At 40.3% G+C, this 18,935-nt stretch overlaps 1 protein-coding gene across 2 annotated transcripts in view; it reads right to left on the bottom strand.

The window, feature by feature from the left end:
- PHEX (phosphate regulating endopeptidase X-linked) overlaps positions 1-18,935 on the bottom strand; it is a gene marked incomplete at both ends in the record, with an annotated part of 199,983 nt that overhangs the window by 66,825 nt on the left and 114,223 nt on the right. For both annotated transcript variants that reach the window (XM_081081267.1, XM_081081268.1), the window contains one exon: positions 3,137-3,214. In XM_081081267.1, coding sequence (XP_080937393.1) covers positions 3,137-3,214 — 78 coding nt within the window. The remainder of the gene's footprint in view (positions 1-3,136; positions 3,215-18,935) is intronic.

Genomic DNA, 18,935 nt, shown 5'->3' with positions numbered 1-18,935 from the left:
TACCTAATGTCTATCCTCTTTCCTTTTGCGTTTGTACCTGGTAAACCATATCTTCACTTGTGTCAAATAAACTAAGCTGTTTTCATTTGTGAAAGTCTCTCTCATGCTCAGAGCTTGTATAACCAGACATTTCTTATAGGCCTATAGTAGTCCTTATCTACGTATTTCTCCAAACTGAAAATACAGTCCCATTGTGTACCTGCAGTACTTTAGTCCTTTTGCTATTAACATCAGTGACACTATTGCTATCACATCAAGCAAGCATCCTTTACCTATTTTCAAGTTGCATTTTATTCATTTTCTCTATCAGTTTCCAAACACAAATGTATTTTATTTTCATGTATTTGGATTTTTTTTTCACTGTCTGTTTTTTTTTAATATATTTTATTGATTTTTTACAGAGAGGAAGGGAGAGAGATAGAGAGTTAGAAACATCAATGAGAGAGAAACATCGATCAGCTGCCTCCTGCACATCTCCTACTGGGGATGTGCCCGCAACCAAGGTACATGCCCTTGACCAGAATCGAACCTGGGACCTTTCAGTCCGTAGGCTGACGCTCTATCCACTGAGCCAAACCGGTTTCGGCCACTGTCTGTTTTTTAAAGTGTTAGAAACTCTTGGGTGTAATTGTGTCTGCTTTTTTTAAAAAAAATTTATTGATTTCATAGAGGAAGGGAGAGGGAGAAAGAGATAGAAACATCAATGATGAGAGGGAATCATTGATCAGTTGCCTCCTGTACGCCCCCCACTGGGGACCAAGCCCAGAACCCGGGCATCGAACCGTGACCTCCTGGTTCATAGGTTGACACTCAACCACCGAGCCATGCCAGCCGGGCAACTGTGTCTGCTTTGGCAGTGAGTTACAGAAAAACCATTTCTTCACAAAAGTGCTTACAAATCTTGGTATCTAATGGCTTCCATTCAGACCTTGGAGAAATGAGGGGAAATACACAACACTGCATCTGGGTTCTTTTTACAAAAGGTACCACATTCAGTGAGTCCATAAGTGTGGGGCACTGACTTTAAACAGCTGCACACTGTCAACAAAACATGATCAACTAAATAGTGTGAGTGAGGCCTAAATACTATCTTATTTGATTAAAGGTTGAGACCGTTCCCTTTATACAGCCTTTTCAATCAATTTGAGATACCTGGATAGTAGATGAGTTAATTCACAATGACTTTTCCAAACAAAAATAATTTAGTATCCTAAGTGCAAACTGAAGATGTCATAACTAACTCTTATACTGTGCTTATTGTGCCCCAGGATCAGTTCTAAATACTTTAAATATGTTAACTTATCTGATCCCCACAGCAGCTTTATAAGGGAAGGATTATTGTTATCTCCATTTTGACATGAGGAAACTTAACCACAGAGATCCTAGTTCACATAGTTACTAAACGGTAGACCGCTACACCAAATTGCCTCTCAAACCTTCTTATCTGTATCCTTGACTCGGAATATTTGCTGATCACATGTAATTGTATAGGTTCTCCTGCAATGATACTTGGTGCCCTGATGATGTTCTTCTTAGCAGCAACAGTTCTCATACTAATCCACAAAGTAACAGCTACCACTTATAGGGAGCCTACATATGTGCCAGTCATTATGGTAGGTGCTTTTACATTCATATAATCTCCCTTAATCATCCCAGCAATACTAAGACTTGGTTATTATTATCTCCAGTATCCATATAACCAAAAGGAAGCTAAATGAAGTTATGCAAGCTACACAAAACCAAACTAGTAAGTGGAAGAGGCAGAACCACTCTAAAGCCTGTGCTGTTAACCACTGGACAATATAACCTCCCCTCTTCTCTCCTCCCTTCCAACCAGCTCTAGGCAAGCAGCTCCCACCAATTCTTCAAACCTACCCCTCTATCCCTCCAGCACGGCTCCCTGACAAGGACCCTGCAGAACCCCTTTCCAGGTTACAGGCAGAGCTTCCTAGGCCCAGATTTCAGTCCCGGCTCTGATACTCAGTGTGGACTGAGGAAATCATTTAACTTCTTTGAGTCTCTACTTCCTTTTCTGCGAAACGGGGCTAAGCTCCATGTACTTCAGAGGATCACTGTGATGCTTAAAAGATAACGTACACGAATGTGTCAAGTGCATTAGTATTTTTAATTATCATAATAACTGTGAGTTTTTTCAGCATCAAAACAATGTAGAATAAGATGGGTTGTCTGAACTTTGTGATACTGTGAAGCATAATTATCTTCCTCCATGACAACTAGATCAATACTTGGAAGGGCATATCTTAGAGCCCAAAGGAAAAACTTTCTAATTAAAGCCTTCTCTCACTTTTGAATAATCTTGCAAAATTCTGACATTCATCTACAAAGCTGGAATTGCTTTCAGATATACAATTGTCAAACCTCAATTTCAGGAAAGAGCTATACCTCAGAACCAGTTATTTAAAGAATTCTTTAAAAAAGTACTTTTACAAGATAATCCAGTGAATGGTACAGACAGGGGTTTTGTAAGGAATCACAATTCTTTATCAGAAGTATTTAAAGAAAAGGAAATAACAGTGGTTGTGAGTAGAAATACCTGTAGTGAATACATCTATTGGAAAATACATGTCCCAAAATACTGGAATAAAAAAGAATTATTAGTATTCTTACATCACTAAATTACTGCAAATATACAGTCCAAGTCACAATAAATTACAGTCATATATATACGCACTTAATTTGCAAAAACACTCACTCACAAAGTTTAATGAAGTTAACGCTTAGCTGGCAGATTTATTACTAGTCATTTAATATGAATGAAGCACATAAAGATTGTTTAACAACAAATATACATTCACCATAAGAGCATGCCCACTAATTGCAAAATACGCAATTTGTTTCATTCTTTCCTTTACGATTAAATTAGGCCAAATCCAAGTGTTTTTGCTTTATGGTACCTGCTCAGCCATACATTCTTTCTGACACTTCCTTTATTTTTAATCTGTTCTAAATCTTGTGATATGCCTGAATATTAAGGCTCATACCTAGCCAAGGAATGAATAAGAAGTTGGTGCTTTTCTGGCACCGCCAGGTTTAATTGCTTGGACTTGGGTTAGTTGAAAGGCATGAGGCCAGTAAAACTTGCCAGGAAAAAAAATACAGTAAATTTAGCACTTACTGCTTTGAGGTCTTCATTAACATAAGTATCATTCATTATAAACTCAGGATAGCCAACTTTGGACAAAACAGCTCTTGCCTACAGAAAGGAAAAAGAAAATTTATGTCAGCGTTTCAGCACTTACACCATTAATAATCACAGGATGTAGGAATGCAACCTTCACCTGAAAACTACATTTACTGAATGTCTACTATATGCAACCCACTGTGAAGGGCAAAAAAATTGTTAGTCACTGCCCTAAAATACTGAAAAAAAAAACTATAGTGAATATAGCAAATAACTATATGTATAACATAAATAAAATAAAGATTTTCATAAAAATAGACACTAATGTTATCAAAGTCCAGAGCAGAGACTATTTCCACATGAGGAGAATGCTTAATGGAGCAGGGGCCAAACTGACTCTTAATAGAATGGTTGGGATTTCAAATTGCAGAGCTGAGCAGAAGGGCACTCCAGGAGAGGAAGCAGCAGGGGCAAAGTCAGGGAGATGGAAACAAAGGGCATGTGGGAGAGAGGGTGAGTAGTTGCTATACTTGGACCAGGAAGCACATGGGCGGGAAGCAGAGAACAGTACAGAAAAACTGCTTGAGCTAGATCACAGGGATTCCCGAATGCCATGCTAAAGAGGCTAGATTTGATTTTACAGATAACAGAGAACTAAATATTTTTAGCAAGAGTAAAATGAGAAGAGCCACACTTCAGCAAGATTATCCATGCAAAATTGTGAATGGTGAAAGACTTGAGGTAGGGGGTCCAGCCTAATTTAAGATGCATTATAACCATCCTTTTGACAGCCATCCTAATTATTCCCTGTGTTTTGCAGCATATACAGAATGGATAAAGCAATCACCTTAGGCACATACAAGGAACCTCCACAGGAGGAACAGACAAACTATGGCTCCTAGGCCAAATCTATTCCTCCCTCCCTCCGTCACATCTGCTTTTATAAAGCTTTATTGTGACACTGCCATGCCCACTCATTTACATGTAATCTATGGCTGCGTTTGCACCCATAATGATGTTGTTGACTGTTGACTAGTTGGAACAGAAACTCTGTGGCCAACAAAGCCTCAAATATTACTACCTGGCCCTTTATAGAAAAGGTTTTCCAACCCTTGCATTTGCAAGTGAAAATTTTTCTCTCTCCTCTCCTCAGATTCTGGGTTTCATAAAAACAAAAGAGCAGTGTACTCGAAGAGTAAGTACATTATTGGGGCTTTCCCCAATCTACTGGGATCCCTATAATCACTTCTGTACATCCCCTCCCCAGCATCAATATTCTTTTTCCTTTCTTTTTTTACAATATATTTTTTATTGATTTCAGAAAGGAAGGGAGAGGGAGAGAGAGATAGAAGCACCAATGATGAGAGAGAATCATTGATCAGCTGCTTCCTGCATGCCCCACACTGGGCATCAAGCCCGCAACCGGGGCATGTGCCCTGACTGGGAATCGAACCATGACCTCCTGGACACTCAACCACTGAGCCACGCCAGCTGGGATCTTTCTCCTATCTAATGGCCAGCACCTGAGACTCTTCGGAGGTCCCTGGGAGTTTATCTGTTTCCAAACACAACCCCACACCAGCAGCCCTCAGCTAGTGACTGACTGTGTAGGAGCATGAATGCCCAGCAGCTCCGTTGCTGCAGTTCAGACAAACTTCAAGGTATAACTGGTGCTCCAGAGTTCCCCCAAGGATCAGGCTGTCTGAGATTTCTCCGGAAATTGCACCCTTGCCCATCTCTCACCCTTCCCTGTCTGGCTTCACCCATATTCCCTTGCTGGTTTCTCTTGGGAGCACTTGCTGAATAAATCAAAAATCACTTGCACACAAATCCTCATCACCAGCTTCGCCACCAGCTTTGCCTCCAGCTTTGCCAAGATAAGACTCCAGGCAACCCCAAAAACGAGTATTTTTCCAGCAAAGCTAAACCAGTGACCTTTACATACTGCTCTTGGTAACGAGTTTTTTCCTTCATTCCCTTTCAATTTTCTTCACTCAAAATATAAATAGAATTAAGATAGTACATTTTCCTTATCTTCTTTGACATAATTCAAATGTTAAATATCAGCAGACACCTGAAACTCAAGACTCAGAAAGGATTTTACAAGTGCCGTAGGACACAGTTATAATGGGGTTTGCTGTTCCAGAGACGCAAATATAGCATAGGTCAAATTCTGCCTTCAAAGCCCAATGAGTTACACTGAAAGCCTGATGTGACCCAGATACCAGATAAGTAGAGATTACAACTCTCTCCTCAACACCAAACAATATGGCATCTGTCTATAGGTTACCATGTTCCAAGATGGTTTTATTATTTTCCTCATTGTATTTAATACCTCATTGTATTTTATCAGCTCACCACAAGCCGCAAACATACCTACAGCAAATAAAGAGATCCAGACAGTTTCCCTCAAAATAAAGACATGTACAAGCTGAGTCATCCACAACTGTTTTCTGAACACTGGTCTTTCCACGGCATACTGGTGAATTATGCATTGTTTTCTAAACCTCACGCTCTGAGACCACCCCCCACACACACTGCATTATGAAGCTACACAGAATATATTATCTTCTGCACCAGCTATGCAGGTCATTGAATCCTTTTATTTATCTATTTATTTATTTAGCAACACCATAACTTGAACAGAGCCAGAGCAGAGAAACAATTCCTATTCATCTTCCAAGGACACAGAGGTTGAATAAGGTAATAATATTAGTAGCAACATTGCCAAAATCTGAACAGAATTCTCTTCTTCCCAAAATGTGCCAAATAAATGTCTTTATTCAAACTTAAATGCTCCTTCTGCCAATCTGCTGTCAATTCCACATCATCCCACTCCACCCCATTCTCTATTCTTCCCTGAGAAGCTTCAGAACTACATCTCCCAGAATTCCATGGGCATGGTTCCAGGTTAGACTCTGCCAATTAGAAGCACTAGCAGTCACTGTTGGTAGCCAGGGACAGGTACAAAGACATCCGCAGACAGCAAATACAACACTTTGTCAGAAGCTTCCAGGCATTCTCCTGAGAAGACCCCTTTTGTGTTAGTGCAGCAGACATCATTGGCAGACTCTGCTCTTCACTTCCCAGCCTTCCCAATGGTTGCATAAGCCTGCAATTCCCCATATTACATATCTTCCTGCTTCATATACTTAGAAGGGCATCTCTATTCCTGAATAAACTCTAACTGATATACACTTTAAGGCAAATAGTGATCACATCACCTTTTTTTTCGGAATAAGAGAAATGAAGCATCAACAGTTTACTGACTTGTTGAAGGGTAAAAAAGTATTAGTGAGGCAGGCCTGAAATCAATTGCCTCAGAGGCTACATGGACAAGAAACAAAGGCAAGTCCCACTGCAAATACTGAGAGAACAGTGGCATTAATAGGTAGTAGACTGTATATTATGTCCTGCAAAAAATATTTCCTAGCCAACTGTGGTTGATAAAAAAATTCCAGTTTTCCTTAACCAGTGCATGTATCCACATCCCTTATTCACACAAACCTCTGGAAAGAGTATGCTCATGACAACCGCCTATTGTCTACCCAATCTCCATTCTCCTTTCCTTCCCTTACTATCAGACCCAAATCCTGCTTGTGGTGATAATGGACCCAACAAAAAATAGATGTATTTCCCAGCTTCCTTTGCAGCTAAAGTTGGCTGTGGGATGAGATTCAGGCCAATTACATACAACCAAGTCTTTGGTCCACTTTCACGAATCCATTTTCAAAGAGGATAGACTTGCCTGGCATATGCTTTCTGCCTTTATGCCAGTTTCTCTCCCTTAGCACTACTGACATTTCAGACCAGATAATTCTTGTTGTGAGCACTGTCCTGTGCACTGTAGATTAGCAGCATCTTTGGCTTCTACACCCTAGATGCTAGTAGCAAAACACACACACACACACACACACACACACACACACACACACACACACACCAAGGCTGTGACAACCAAAACTGTCTCCAGGTGTTGCCAAATATCTCTTAGGGACAAAATCACACCCAAGTGAGAACCACTGTTTTAGCCTTTCCTCTTCTTCCTCTCTGTAATGCTGATGCAATGCCAAGGGTAGAGCAGTTATAACAGGCAATAAACATGAGAGAGCAATCTACATGCTAAAGATGCTGGAAAGAAGCATTAATGGTATCTGAATCCCACCATATCAGGCCTGAAATGCCTTTTCCCCCCTCCAGGACAGGAGGAAAATAAACCCCTTATTTAAGGCACTGTATGACATGTTTTCTATTAGCTGTAGTTGGATGTAATCCTAACACACCCTCCTTTTCATCAGATATAGTTTGAAGGGGAAAAACCAGTACCTACTTCATAAGGTTGTCTGCAGTGATTCAGGATGACATACGTAAAGCACTTTTTATGCCTTGGTCCAGACTACATGATGAATAAATATTGACTGTATACTACACAGGGAAGTAGAAACATGACTTCTTCCAAGGATTTAGAATAACTGTTGGGTGCCTGTTTGGAGGGTCTTAGAGAGGAAGTCAGACCACATCGCACCCTTAATGGAATACTTGAACTCCCCTGTGGACATGTCACTCTCTTTGGTCATAGGCCCAGTTTCAGGAGGCCACACAAAATGGTGAGAAAGAAAGGCTGTTGAAGCAACTCTGAGATCAATGAGGAGACAAATATACCCACGGGGTTCTTGGAGCACGGTGAAAAATTTCTGGAGCAAAGCCAGACTCTAAGCATGAGCCAGATAACCCAGGCTATTCACAGCCCAAAAAAATTCTGAGGATTCTTTTGAGCGACCCTATTTACACACCTCAGAAAAGGGACACAAGAAACACTATGAAAGCTGATTCTAGAAAAAATCAACGGTTGCCTTTACTATTTGCCATCTTAATTTTGCCTTCCTGTCCTTTCTCTTTCCTGCATCCATTCCTCCTAACACCTAGCAGACCCTGGGTGTCATAACATTTGCTCTCCGATCATACCCAAGCTGACCTTTTCTTGTCAATACACTCTGCTCCAAATTCATCTCCCTTCCCCTCTTCACCCATCAAAAACGTTATTCCTGCAAAGTAGCTTATCCATTAGCTGTCATTGGGTCCTCAAACTAATTTAAAATAAAATGTGAGTGACTAATAGGAATCATTAACCCTGGAGAAATATCTGTATTTAAGAATGGTTCATTAACCAAAGGGATAAATCTAATTATATGGGAGATTTTTATAACTAAGAGAGCCTTCCTTTTCATACTACTCAAATTAAGCCGATGGCCTGTTCCACATAATCACCATTGTGTTCCCCACATGGAACACAGTGCCAGGCACATAGCAAGTGATCAATGCCCAATATATATTGACTCATATAATTATTAATTTAGTTGATAACCCTATTCTGATCAATGTCACCAATTGTATCAGAAAATATGAAAAGTTATAGTCTAAAATATGACCAAAAACATCACTCAATGCTGCTCACATCATGACATATTTCCATGTTAACTGACCTTACCATAGAAGAAAAATGGGGAGAAAGAGAGAGAGACTTTGTAAGAACCAAGGGAACTTTCTTTAAAATGAAGCAATGTTTCAAATCCATTGAAACCTAGTCTTGATGATAACCAAAACTATATTTGTAATTTATTTATAGTGTGTGTGTGTGGGGGGGTTAATTTAATTTCATAAGACTACAAAGGACACAGATCCTTAACATTATTGGAAGGTAGTAGATTTGGAATACCAAAAATATCTTCCTTTATTTCAGCATTTCTCCATGATTATAATAAATCATCAAGAACCAAAATATAAGAAAAGTGTTTAATTAAAATGATAACATCCATGTTCAATCTCCCTGATAAAGTGAGAAGATCCTCTTAAAAAGATAAGATTGCTTATATTAAAGGAGAGAACAGTTTCACAAGGATGATGCCTTATTTCTTTTTAAAGTTTCCATTAAAATCCTTGGTAATACCAATTTTTTTTTTAAAAAATTATACTTAAGATTGCCAACAAAATAGGAAATTGACTTAGATAAAAAACTATATTTTTAACATAGCTTTTTCAATCAATTGACAAATACTAATAATAGAGTCTGGGTTCAGGACTCTCCTCAGTGCTAAAAGAACATAATATATAAATGATCCATGGCCTCCCTGTATTTGTATAAAGGAACTGAGGAAAAACATTCTATGACAACCTGACATTATCATGACTACAAAGCATCAGCAGTACCTTAACTTTCTTAACCTTTCTGGTCCTCAGTTTCCTCATTTGTAAAATGTGGAAAGCTTACTTCTAATACCTACACAGTGAAATGAAGCATTGAAAGAGATATTTGAATGATAAAGGAATTGGGAAAGAAGAAGTTGAATTATCTAGATCAGGGGTGGACAAACTTTTTTCTGTAAAGGGCCCGATAGTAAATAATATCATTTTTGCAGACAAGATTATCTCCATCATAACTTTTTTAAAAATATGTTTTTATTGATTTCAGAGAGAGGAAGGGAGAAAGAGAGATCTATATAATAAAACGCCAGTGTCATAACGACCGATTACGACCGAAGGCTCAACCAGACCAGAAGTCAGTGCTGGGCTGCCGTGGACCCAGCACTGACTGGGGCACTGTGGGCGCCCTGACCCAGCACTGACTGCCTAGGGCACTGCAGATCAGGCCCGGAGAGAGGCCTGCAGAGAGAGAGAGGCAGTGTCTGATCCATAGCCTCTGTGGCAACCGTTGATCAGAACTTGCCTCTCTTACTCTCCCGGCCTGGCCAACAGCCGGACCTCCATTTCCCTCCAGGCCTCCACCGGGGCTGCTGATCAGCCCCACCTTTCTGATCAGGCCCCATTGATAGGCCCAGAGACGCTGGCTGGCATAGAAACTGACCAATCAGAACCAAATCTGGGTGAATATAAGGAACCAATGGCTGCCTAGAAGGCAGAGCTTTTGACGCTGACTGGCATAGAAACTGACCAATCAGAACCAAATCTGGGTCAACTGTGAGGAGCCAATGGCTGTCTAGGAGGCAGAGCTTTTGATGCTGACTGGCATAGAAACTGACCAATCAGAAACAAATTGGATGGCAGAGGAGGGCAGCTGGGGAGGGCAGTTAGGGGTGATCAGGCAGGCAGAGGCAGTTAGGGGCAATCAGGTCAGCAGAGAAGGGCAGTTTGGGGTGAGATCAGACTGGCAGGGGAGGGCAGTTAGGGGCGATCATGCAGGTAGAGGCAATTATGGGTGATGAGGCAGGCAGGCAGAGAGGTTAGGGGTGATCAGGCCAGCAGGGAAGGGCTATTGGGAGTAAGATCAGGCCAGCACGGGAAGGCAGAGGCGAGATCAGGATGGCAGGGGAGGGCAGTTGGGGGTGAGATCAGGCTGGCAAGGCAGGGCAGTTAGGGGTGATCAGGAAGGCAGAGGCAGTTGGGGGTGAGATCAGGTCAGCAGGGTAGAGCAGTTGGGGGCTTGATTAGGCAGGCAGGCAGAGGCAATTATAGGCGATGAGGCAGGCAGGCAGAGGGGTTAGGGGCAATCAGGCAGGCAGGCGAGTGGTTAAGAGCCAACGGTCCCAGATTGTGAGAGGGGTCCCCAATTGAAGTGGGTGCAGGCTGGGCTGAGGGAACCCCACCCCCTGTGCACAAATTTCGTGCACCAGGCCTCTAGCAGAAATATAAAAGATGAGAGAGAAGCATGGATATGGATCAGCTGCCTCTTACATACCCCCTACTGGGGATCGAGCCCAAAACATGGGCATGTCTCTTGACCAGGAATCGAACTGTGACCTCCTAGTTCACAGGTCAATACCCAACCACTGAACCACACTGGCTGGGCTCTATCACAACTTCTTAACTCTGCTGTTGTAACTGGGAAATCATCTGTAGATGACACGGACATAAATGGCTGTAACTATGTCCCAATAAAAGTTTATAGGCTTCCAGTCAAGATGGTGGAGTAGGTAAATTTGTATCCTCCCACAATCACATCAAACTTACAACTAAACTACAGAACAACCATCATTCATAACCACCAGATAGCAGGCTGAATGGAAGTCCTACAACAAGGGAATTAAAGAAGACTGGTAGGAGGGGCTGCAAAGCAGGCCCCACCCCCATATATAGAGGTCTTCCCTGAGAAGCGAGGGGTCCCAGCCCCTCACCAGGGTCCCTAGCCTATGGTTCCAGTGCCAGGAAAAGAACTCCCCATAGTTTCTGTCTATAAAAACCAGCAGGGATTGTGGTTTAGTGAGATGGAGGGCAGCTGGAGCCCTAGGCAATCCTCTTAAAGACCCTATGCATGTACTTACTTGGACTCACTCCCTCTAAGCTCCAGCACTAGGACAGCAGCTCAAAAAATGTCAGGAATATACGGGGAGGAATTGAATTGTTTGGCTTCAGAGCAAGAGCTGGAGGGGCAGCTTTCTCCCAGACAGAAGTATTGGCAGAGGCCACAGTGCCTTTGATGAGCTATTCTCCCCAAAAGCCTACAGGTAGGCACCATATCTGAATCTTCATCAACCTGGCTAGCACTGTTCACTCCTCTGGTGATTCCCTGAGATACCACCCCACCCAACTTGCAGGCCCACCCAAGCCATTTCCAGTGGTTTTTCCATACAAATGGTCTGTCTTGGCTCATGCTACGAACTTTCCTAAAACATCTCAAATAAGCAGCATCTGGCCTTGGCATGCCCTGAACCTCTCCTTAAGTGGACTTTTGCCTGACTCTAGCAGCTGGCCTTGGTTCACAGCTTGGACCCTCACAGGCACATACAAACCCCGCACAAGTAGCAGGTATCTGAACATGGCTTTGTAGCTCATGCCAGGTGGCTCCAGGTAGTGCACAGGTGGTGCCTGACATTGGCATGCATTTCCCAGGAGGCCTCAAAACCAGTTCATCCAGTGGACAGCTTCTGGACAGCTTCAGACCACACCACAGCACCACCCAACCACCTCCACAAGCGACACACTCAACAGGCAGACTCGTCCAGCACTCATCCAGAGTCCTGCTGAAACAAGTCCTGCTCCATGGGGAGGGATCCTCCAGAAAAACAACTAAACAAAATGAAGACAAGCAATCTACCAGATGCAGAGTTCAGAACACTGATTATAAGGATGCTCAATAAACTTAGGGTAAGAGTAGATGAACTTAGTAAGAACTTCAACAAAGAGATAGGAAACATAAAAACAAAAATTGAAACCATAAAAAAAGAACCAGTTAGAAATGAAGTATACAATAACTGAAATGAAGAATACTTTAAAGAGAATCAACAGTAGAGTAGATACAGCAGAGGATCAAATCAGAAATTTGGAAGATAAGGAAGCAGAAAAAAAAATCAGAACAGCAAAAAGAAAAAAAAAGAATTTTTAAAAATGAGATTACTTTAAGGAGCCTCTAGGTCAATTTCAAGCATACCAACATTTGCATCCTGGGGGTGCCAGAAAGAGAGGAGAAAGAGCAAGAAATTAAAAACCTATTTGATATATCCCAAGAAACCAGAAACACCAATCAGAAAGGATATATGCACCCCTATGTTCATAGCAGCAGAATTCACCATAGCTAAGATCTGGAAACAGCCTAAGTGCCCATCAGTAGATGAATGGATTAGAAAACTGTGGTACATCTACACGATGGAATACTATGCTGCTCTAAAAAGGAAGGAACTCTTACCATTTGCAACATCATGGATGGAACTGGAGAGCATTATGCTAAGTGAAATAAGCCAGTCAATGAAGGAAAAATACCACATGATCTCACTCATTCATGGATAATAGAGACCATTATAAACTTTTGAACAATAATAGATACAGAGCCAGAGCTGCCTCAAACAGATTGTCAAACTGCAGCGGGAAGGCCGGGGAGGGTTGGGGGGCAGGAGGTAGGGGGGTAAGAGATCAACTAAAGGACTTGTATGAATGCATATAAGCATAACCAGTGGACATAAGACATTGGGGGGTAGGGGAGGCTAGGGGACTGTCTAGGGCAGGGGGATAAAACGGACACATATGTAATACCCTTTGTAATACTTTAAGCAATAAATTAAAAAATAAAAATAAAAAAATAAAAACCTATTTGAAAAAATAATAACAGAAGACTTCCTTAACCTGGTGAAGTTTTGAAAAAGACTGACAAGTCCAGGAAGCACAGAGAGTTCCAAACAAGATGAACCCAAAGAGATACCAAGACACAGTATAATTAAAATGCCAAAGGTTAAAGACAAAAAGAGAATCTTTAAAGCATCAAGAGAAGAACAGTTAGCTATTTACAAAAGAGCTTCCATAAGACTTCCAGCTGATTTCTCAACAGAAACTTTGCAGGCCAAACGAGATTGGCACAAACCATTTAAAGTGATGAAGTTGGAGCAAGGAGCTACAACCAAGATCACTCTACCTGGCAAAGCTCTCATTTAGAATTGAAGGTCAGATAAAGAGCTTCCCAGACAAGAAAAGCTAAAGGAGTTCATCAACACCAAAACAGTATTACATGAAATGCTAAAGGGTGGGGATGAGGGGGAAAGATCAACCAAAGGACTTGTATGCATGCATATAAGCATAAGTGATGGATAGGGACAACAGGGAGTGAGGGTGAGGGCAGGATTGGGGGGATGAGGGGACATTGGGGGGATAAGGACACATTTGTAATATCTTATTCAATAAAGGGAAAAAATTTTAAAAAAGAAGAAAAAATTAATAAAAATACAAATAAAATGGCAATAATGACATATCTATCAAAAATTATTTTAAATGCAAAGGAATTAAATGATGTAATACTATATGTAAGCTCTAACTGAAAAATAAAAATTATTTTTTTGTTTAATCCCTTCACTTTTTTAACCAGCCCTGCAATGCCCCTACCCTTTGACAGCTGTCAGTCTGTTCTCTATCTATGAGTCTGTTTCTATTTTGTTTGTCAGTTTAATTTGTTCATTAGATTCCACATATAAGTGAGATCATATGGTACTTGTCTTTCTCTGGCTGGCTTATTTCACTTAGCATAAAGTTCTTCAGGTCTATCCATGTGGTTGTAAAAGGTAAGATGTCCTTCTTTTTTACAAGTAGTATTCCATTGTGTAAGCAAAAAAAACATACAAAAACCACCACCTTACAAACACAGACAATAGTATGGTGATTACTAAAGGGAAAGAGGGGAGGGGAGAAGTACAAGAAGTTAAAGCGGGGTATAAATGGTGATGGGAGGAAACTTGACTTTGGGTGGTGAACACACAATATAATATACAGATGAAATTTGTAGAACTGTACACCTGAAACCTACATAATTCGATTAACCAAAGCCAGTTAGTATTAAGTTGATCATCAAAATTGTCACCCCAATAAATTCAATAATAAATAAATAAAAGAAAAATAGCCCGGTGTGGCCCATCATCTGTACATCAAAACAGTGGCAAGTTCGATTCCTGGTCAGGGCAGATTCCCAGGTTGCAGGTTTGATCCCCAGTCGGGGTGTGGGTGGCAAATGATTAATGTTTCTCCTCTCTCTCTCTCTCTCTCTCTCTCTCTCTCTCTCTCTCCCTCCCTCCCCCTCCCTCCCTCTCTCTAAAATCAATTTTAAACATTTTAAATAAAAAGTATTTAATTATTTTAATATTTAAAAAATTTTATAGACACAAAATATTGACTCTCATATACTTTTATGTATCATGATATAGTCTTCTTCTTTTGATTTCTTTAAACAATTTAAAAATGTAAAATCTGTTCTTAGCTTTTGGATGATACAAATACAGTTTGCTGGGCTGACAAAGATAATTCAATGAGGGTAGATTGTTCGGTGAGCTGCCTCAATTAGTGGCACAGGGCCTAGTATACAGTAAGTGCTCAACAATGCTTTCCAAATTGAACAGTATTAAGTGTGAGTATGTATGTGTGCTTGTGTGTGCACGCATATGTGGGTTGGTGCATCTGTGGCTTAGCTACATTTTTTTGTTTTGCTCTTTGCTATAACTTACATGTATATGCAACAAATCTTAATTGCTTGGGAGTTTATTACTTGCCCTAAAATCTTAGGGCTACAGCTTTTAAAATTACAATTAATTTCTGTGGAAATAACAGAGCTCATAAGTGAAGATTATTATTTTGAGAGAGGAAAATATCACAATTGAACTCCAAAAAAACTTAAAACACAATATGATTTAAACTCAAGTCACCCCCCTCCCCCACCCCCCACCCCCCCGGCAGAAGTTTCCACAAAAGCATACTACAACTTGATAGTGCTTGGGGAAAGAATAGAACCAAATGTAATTCTGCTTTATTTGGCTGTGAGCTCTGAAACAGATGACCAAACTGATTTAAAGATTGGTTAAGTTGACTGCTTTACTTCTGAATTTTCAAAGCCACTTAGTATTAAGCCGATCGGTAAAAAGCAAGACAGAAAGCTCATTTGTTCTAATCCCCACTGACTTGTCTATTTAGGAGAGTCAGGTAAATTCTCAAATGCATTGCATGTATTACATCAAAGCCTTCTCTTTAATCACTTAATTAAACAGCTTTGTGATTTTTCTCTACATAGTTAAGTCTCAGCATATTTTTCCTTTTTATTAAATTAACCAACATAAGACAACATGGAACCACCGATGATCAACTGCCCTTTAATAAACAATTTATAGCACAACATTCTTAAGTTTGCAATGGCTTTGAAAGTTTCAGTCAGGCTTAACCACACCAAGGCCTTGTTCTCTGATGAGTTCTATAATAATTAATAAACATAAATCAAAATCTGAGCTTTAAGCACTCAGAAATTCAGGAGAGTGTACATAAATTATGCTATCCTTCAAAGCAATGGTTGTTTCCATAATGCCAAACAAATGATTGGCTGAAGATATTATCCTAAGCAGAGCTAATGGTATTGATGAAAATTAGCCTGAGGAACAGGCTTTAATATCCTTTGAGGCTATCTGGATCCCACAAATAATAACAATGCAGTTATCTAACAAATCTAATTTTATTGTCTTCGATAAGAATGACACTGATGTATTATGAATCTTCAAAAACTTTAATTCTGCAAATTGCTTTTGGGTGTGGTTCACAGGCTCATGCATCATGCTGGGGTGGAGGCCGGGTAAGCATTCCCATGAATCAGAGCGTACAAGTACAAGTCACAGTTTTGATTTTAAAAGAGCTGGAAGACAGGAATGAACACATTTCAGGTCTCTCACCCTTAACCCTGCCTGAGGACCCTCAGTGCAACAGACAGTCCCCATTTCTCTCCAATATGGACAACATTCTAGGAAGGCATGTTCCAAATTATAAGCCAGCTCCATCCATCCATCCTCTCTCTTGAAAACACCAACTCCATGTATCTTGGAGGTGGACAGTTTTTCCAGTCTGAAAAAGGAAACTACTCAGGCCCAGGTAAATCATAATTGAGCCACAATGACACTAAACATTTCCCTGGTGTCTTTGTGATGGTCCTCTCACTTGGGTGGGTACTGTATCCAGCAGAGTTAAAGAAAGAAATCGATATTTATGTTTTCTTAGTAAATAAATGGAACAGGGAGTAGCAATCATAGAATTAAGAACCCCAAACCATCCTATGATTAATCAATCCATAAAACAACAAATCCTCCTGAGGGTAGGGCAATATTACCTTAAAAATATAGACAACTCTCACACATCACCTTCAAAACTGAATAGGAGAGTGGCCAGATCATATAATTTTTTAAAAAATTAATACCTTTTTATTATTTTCAATCATGTAATAAATTGATCACAAAGTTTTTGCAAATAGAACAGCTGCTAGACCTGCTCAAATGAGTATCCTAAGTCTCAATTAGCTAAATCTATATGTTCAGACACAGCCAAGATAGATATACGCCCATGAGCCAGAACAATCCTATATTATGATTAGATTTGTATATGGGTAAAAGTAAATAATATCTTTCTCTGTCCAACACACCAGGCTCTACCATCAGGGGTTAGTAAACTACAACCTGCAGGCCAAAACCAGCCCACCACCTGTTGTTGTTTTTTCAATAAAGTTTTACTGGAACACAGTAAAGGGGTCCAGCGTATACCGCTGTGGCATAAGAATTATTCTGACCTGAAGGCATTTGAGAATCAACAAATGCAACAAGAGCCTTTCTCTGTACTACCCTTATCTGCCCCAAAGCAGATACTTACAAAAGAATTCCATGTCCTAAGTCCCCCTTAATGGAGGCTTCCCATTCTAGGGAGAAAGCATGACTCCTATCTCCAGAGATGAGAAATCAGCACCAGGATGAGAAACTGAACAGACCTTAGTTAAACAAACCTTACCTTCCATTAGTTTCCCCCATATACTTCTCAGCCATTTCACAACATTTAATGTCCCCTGAAATCCTAATTCTCTCCACTTGTTAAGGTGGTAAATAAGGCCCAATTTTTCACTGTTTCTCTGAGCTACATTTTCTGTGTTCTCCCGCCCACTCAAGGGAATATGGTACTTTGTTTTTTCTCTTGCTAATCTGTCAGTTTAACTCAAAGGCCCTCAAACACTGAACCTAAAAGGGTAAAGGAAAAGTTTTTCCTCTCCAACAACAGCCATGCTCATTTGCTGATGTACTGTCTACGACCATTGTCATGCTACAGACACAAAGTTATGTAGCTGCAACAGAGAACAGAGGGCCTGCAAAGCCTAACATATTTATTATTTGACTCTTTGCAGATAACAGTTTGCCAACACTTCTTCTACATAACAGGTTCCAAAAATTTTCAAAACGAATAGTAAAAAAAGCAAGGAAAAACTAAGGGAGAAAATTTAATTTTTATCGAGGTATAACTGACATATAACATTGTATTAGTTTCAGATGTACAACATAATTATTCAATATTTGTATATACTGTTAAGTGATTACTACAACAAGTCTAGTTACCAGCCATCACCATACAAAATTACAAATTTTTTTCTTGTGATGAGAACTTTTAATATTTAATCTCTTAGAAACTTTCAAATATGTAATAGAATATTGACTGTAGTCACTATGCTGTACATAACATTACATGATTTATTTATTTCATAGCTGGAGTTTGTACATCTTGACTTTGTTCACCCATTTTGTCCACCTCACAACCCAATTCCCCTCTGGCCACCACAAATCTGTTCTCTGTATCTATGAATTTTGTTTTTTGTTTGTTTTTCATATTCTGCATGTGAGTGAAATCATACAGTATTTGTCTCTGCCTTATTTATTTCACTTAGAATAATAACCTCAAGTTTCATCCATGTTGTCATAAATAGAAAGATTTCATACTTTTTATGGCTGAGTAGTATCCCATTGTGTGTGTAAACACACACACACACACACACACACACACACACACACACACACACACACTGAGTGGCCAGATTATTATGACCACCTGACATTTGTAGGCAAATTAGCTGTAATTTCCCACTGAAATTGCTAGAGGGCCAGATCATTATAAATATCTGAATAGCACAACATACCTAAGTATCGTTGCCGATCAAGTTCATCCTATCATGTTGATGGCATATCACAATGGAGATGGCTTCTTCCAACAAGACAATGCGCCATGCCACGGTGCTCGTATTGTGCAGGAGTGGTTTCAAGAACATGAGGGACACTTTACCTTGCTTAGGTGCCCCCCACAATCACCAGATCTCAATCCAATTGAGCATTTGTAGGACGAAGTTAATAGAGCCATCAGGCAGCTGGTTCCACAACCATCAAATCTCACAGAACTGGACAGTGCTATTCATCAGGCATGGTGTCAGATTCCTCGCATAACCTTTCAATATCTCGTGGAGTCAATGCCATGCCAAGAAGAATCACCGCAGTATTGAAGGCAAAAGGTGGCCCAACGAAGTACTGAT

Source organism: Myotis nattereri (assembly GCF_964212035.1).
Source record: "Myotis nattereri genome assembly, chromosome: X".
NCBI classification, from domain to species: domain Eukaryota; kingdom Metazoa; phylum Chordata; class Mammalia; order Chiroptera; family Vespertilionidae; genus Myotis; species Myotis nattereri.
Note: the sequence above shows the minus strand (reverse complement) of the source record. Positions and strands in the feature narration are given on the sequence as shown.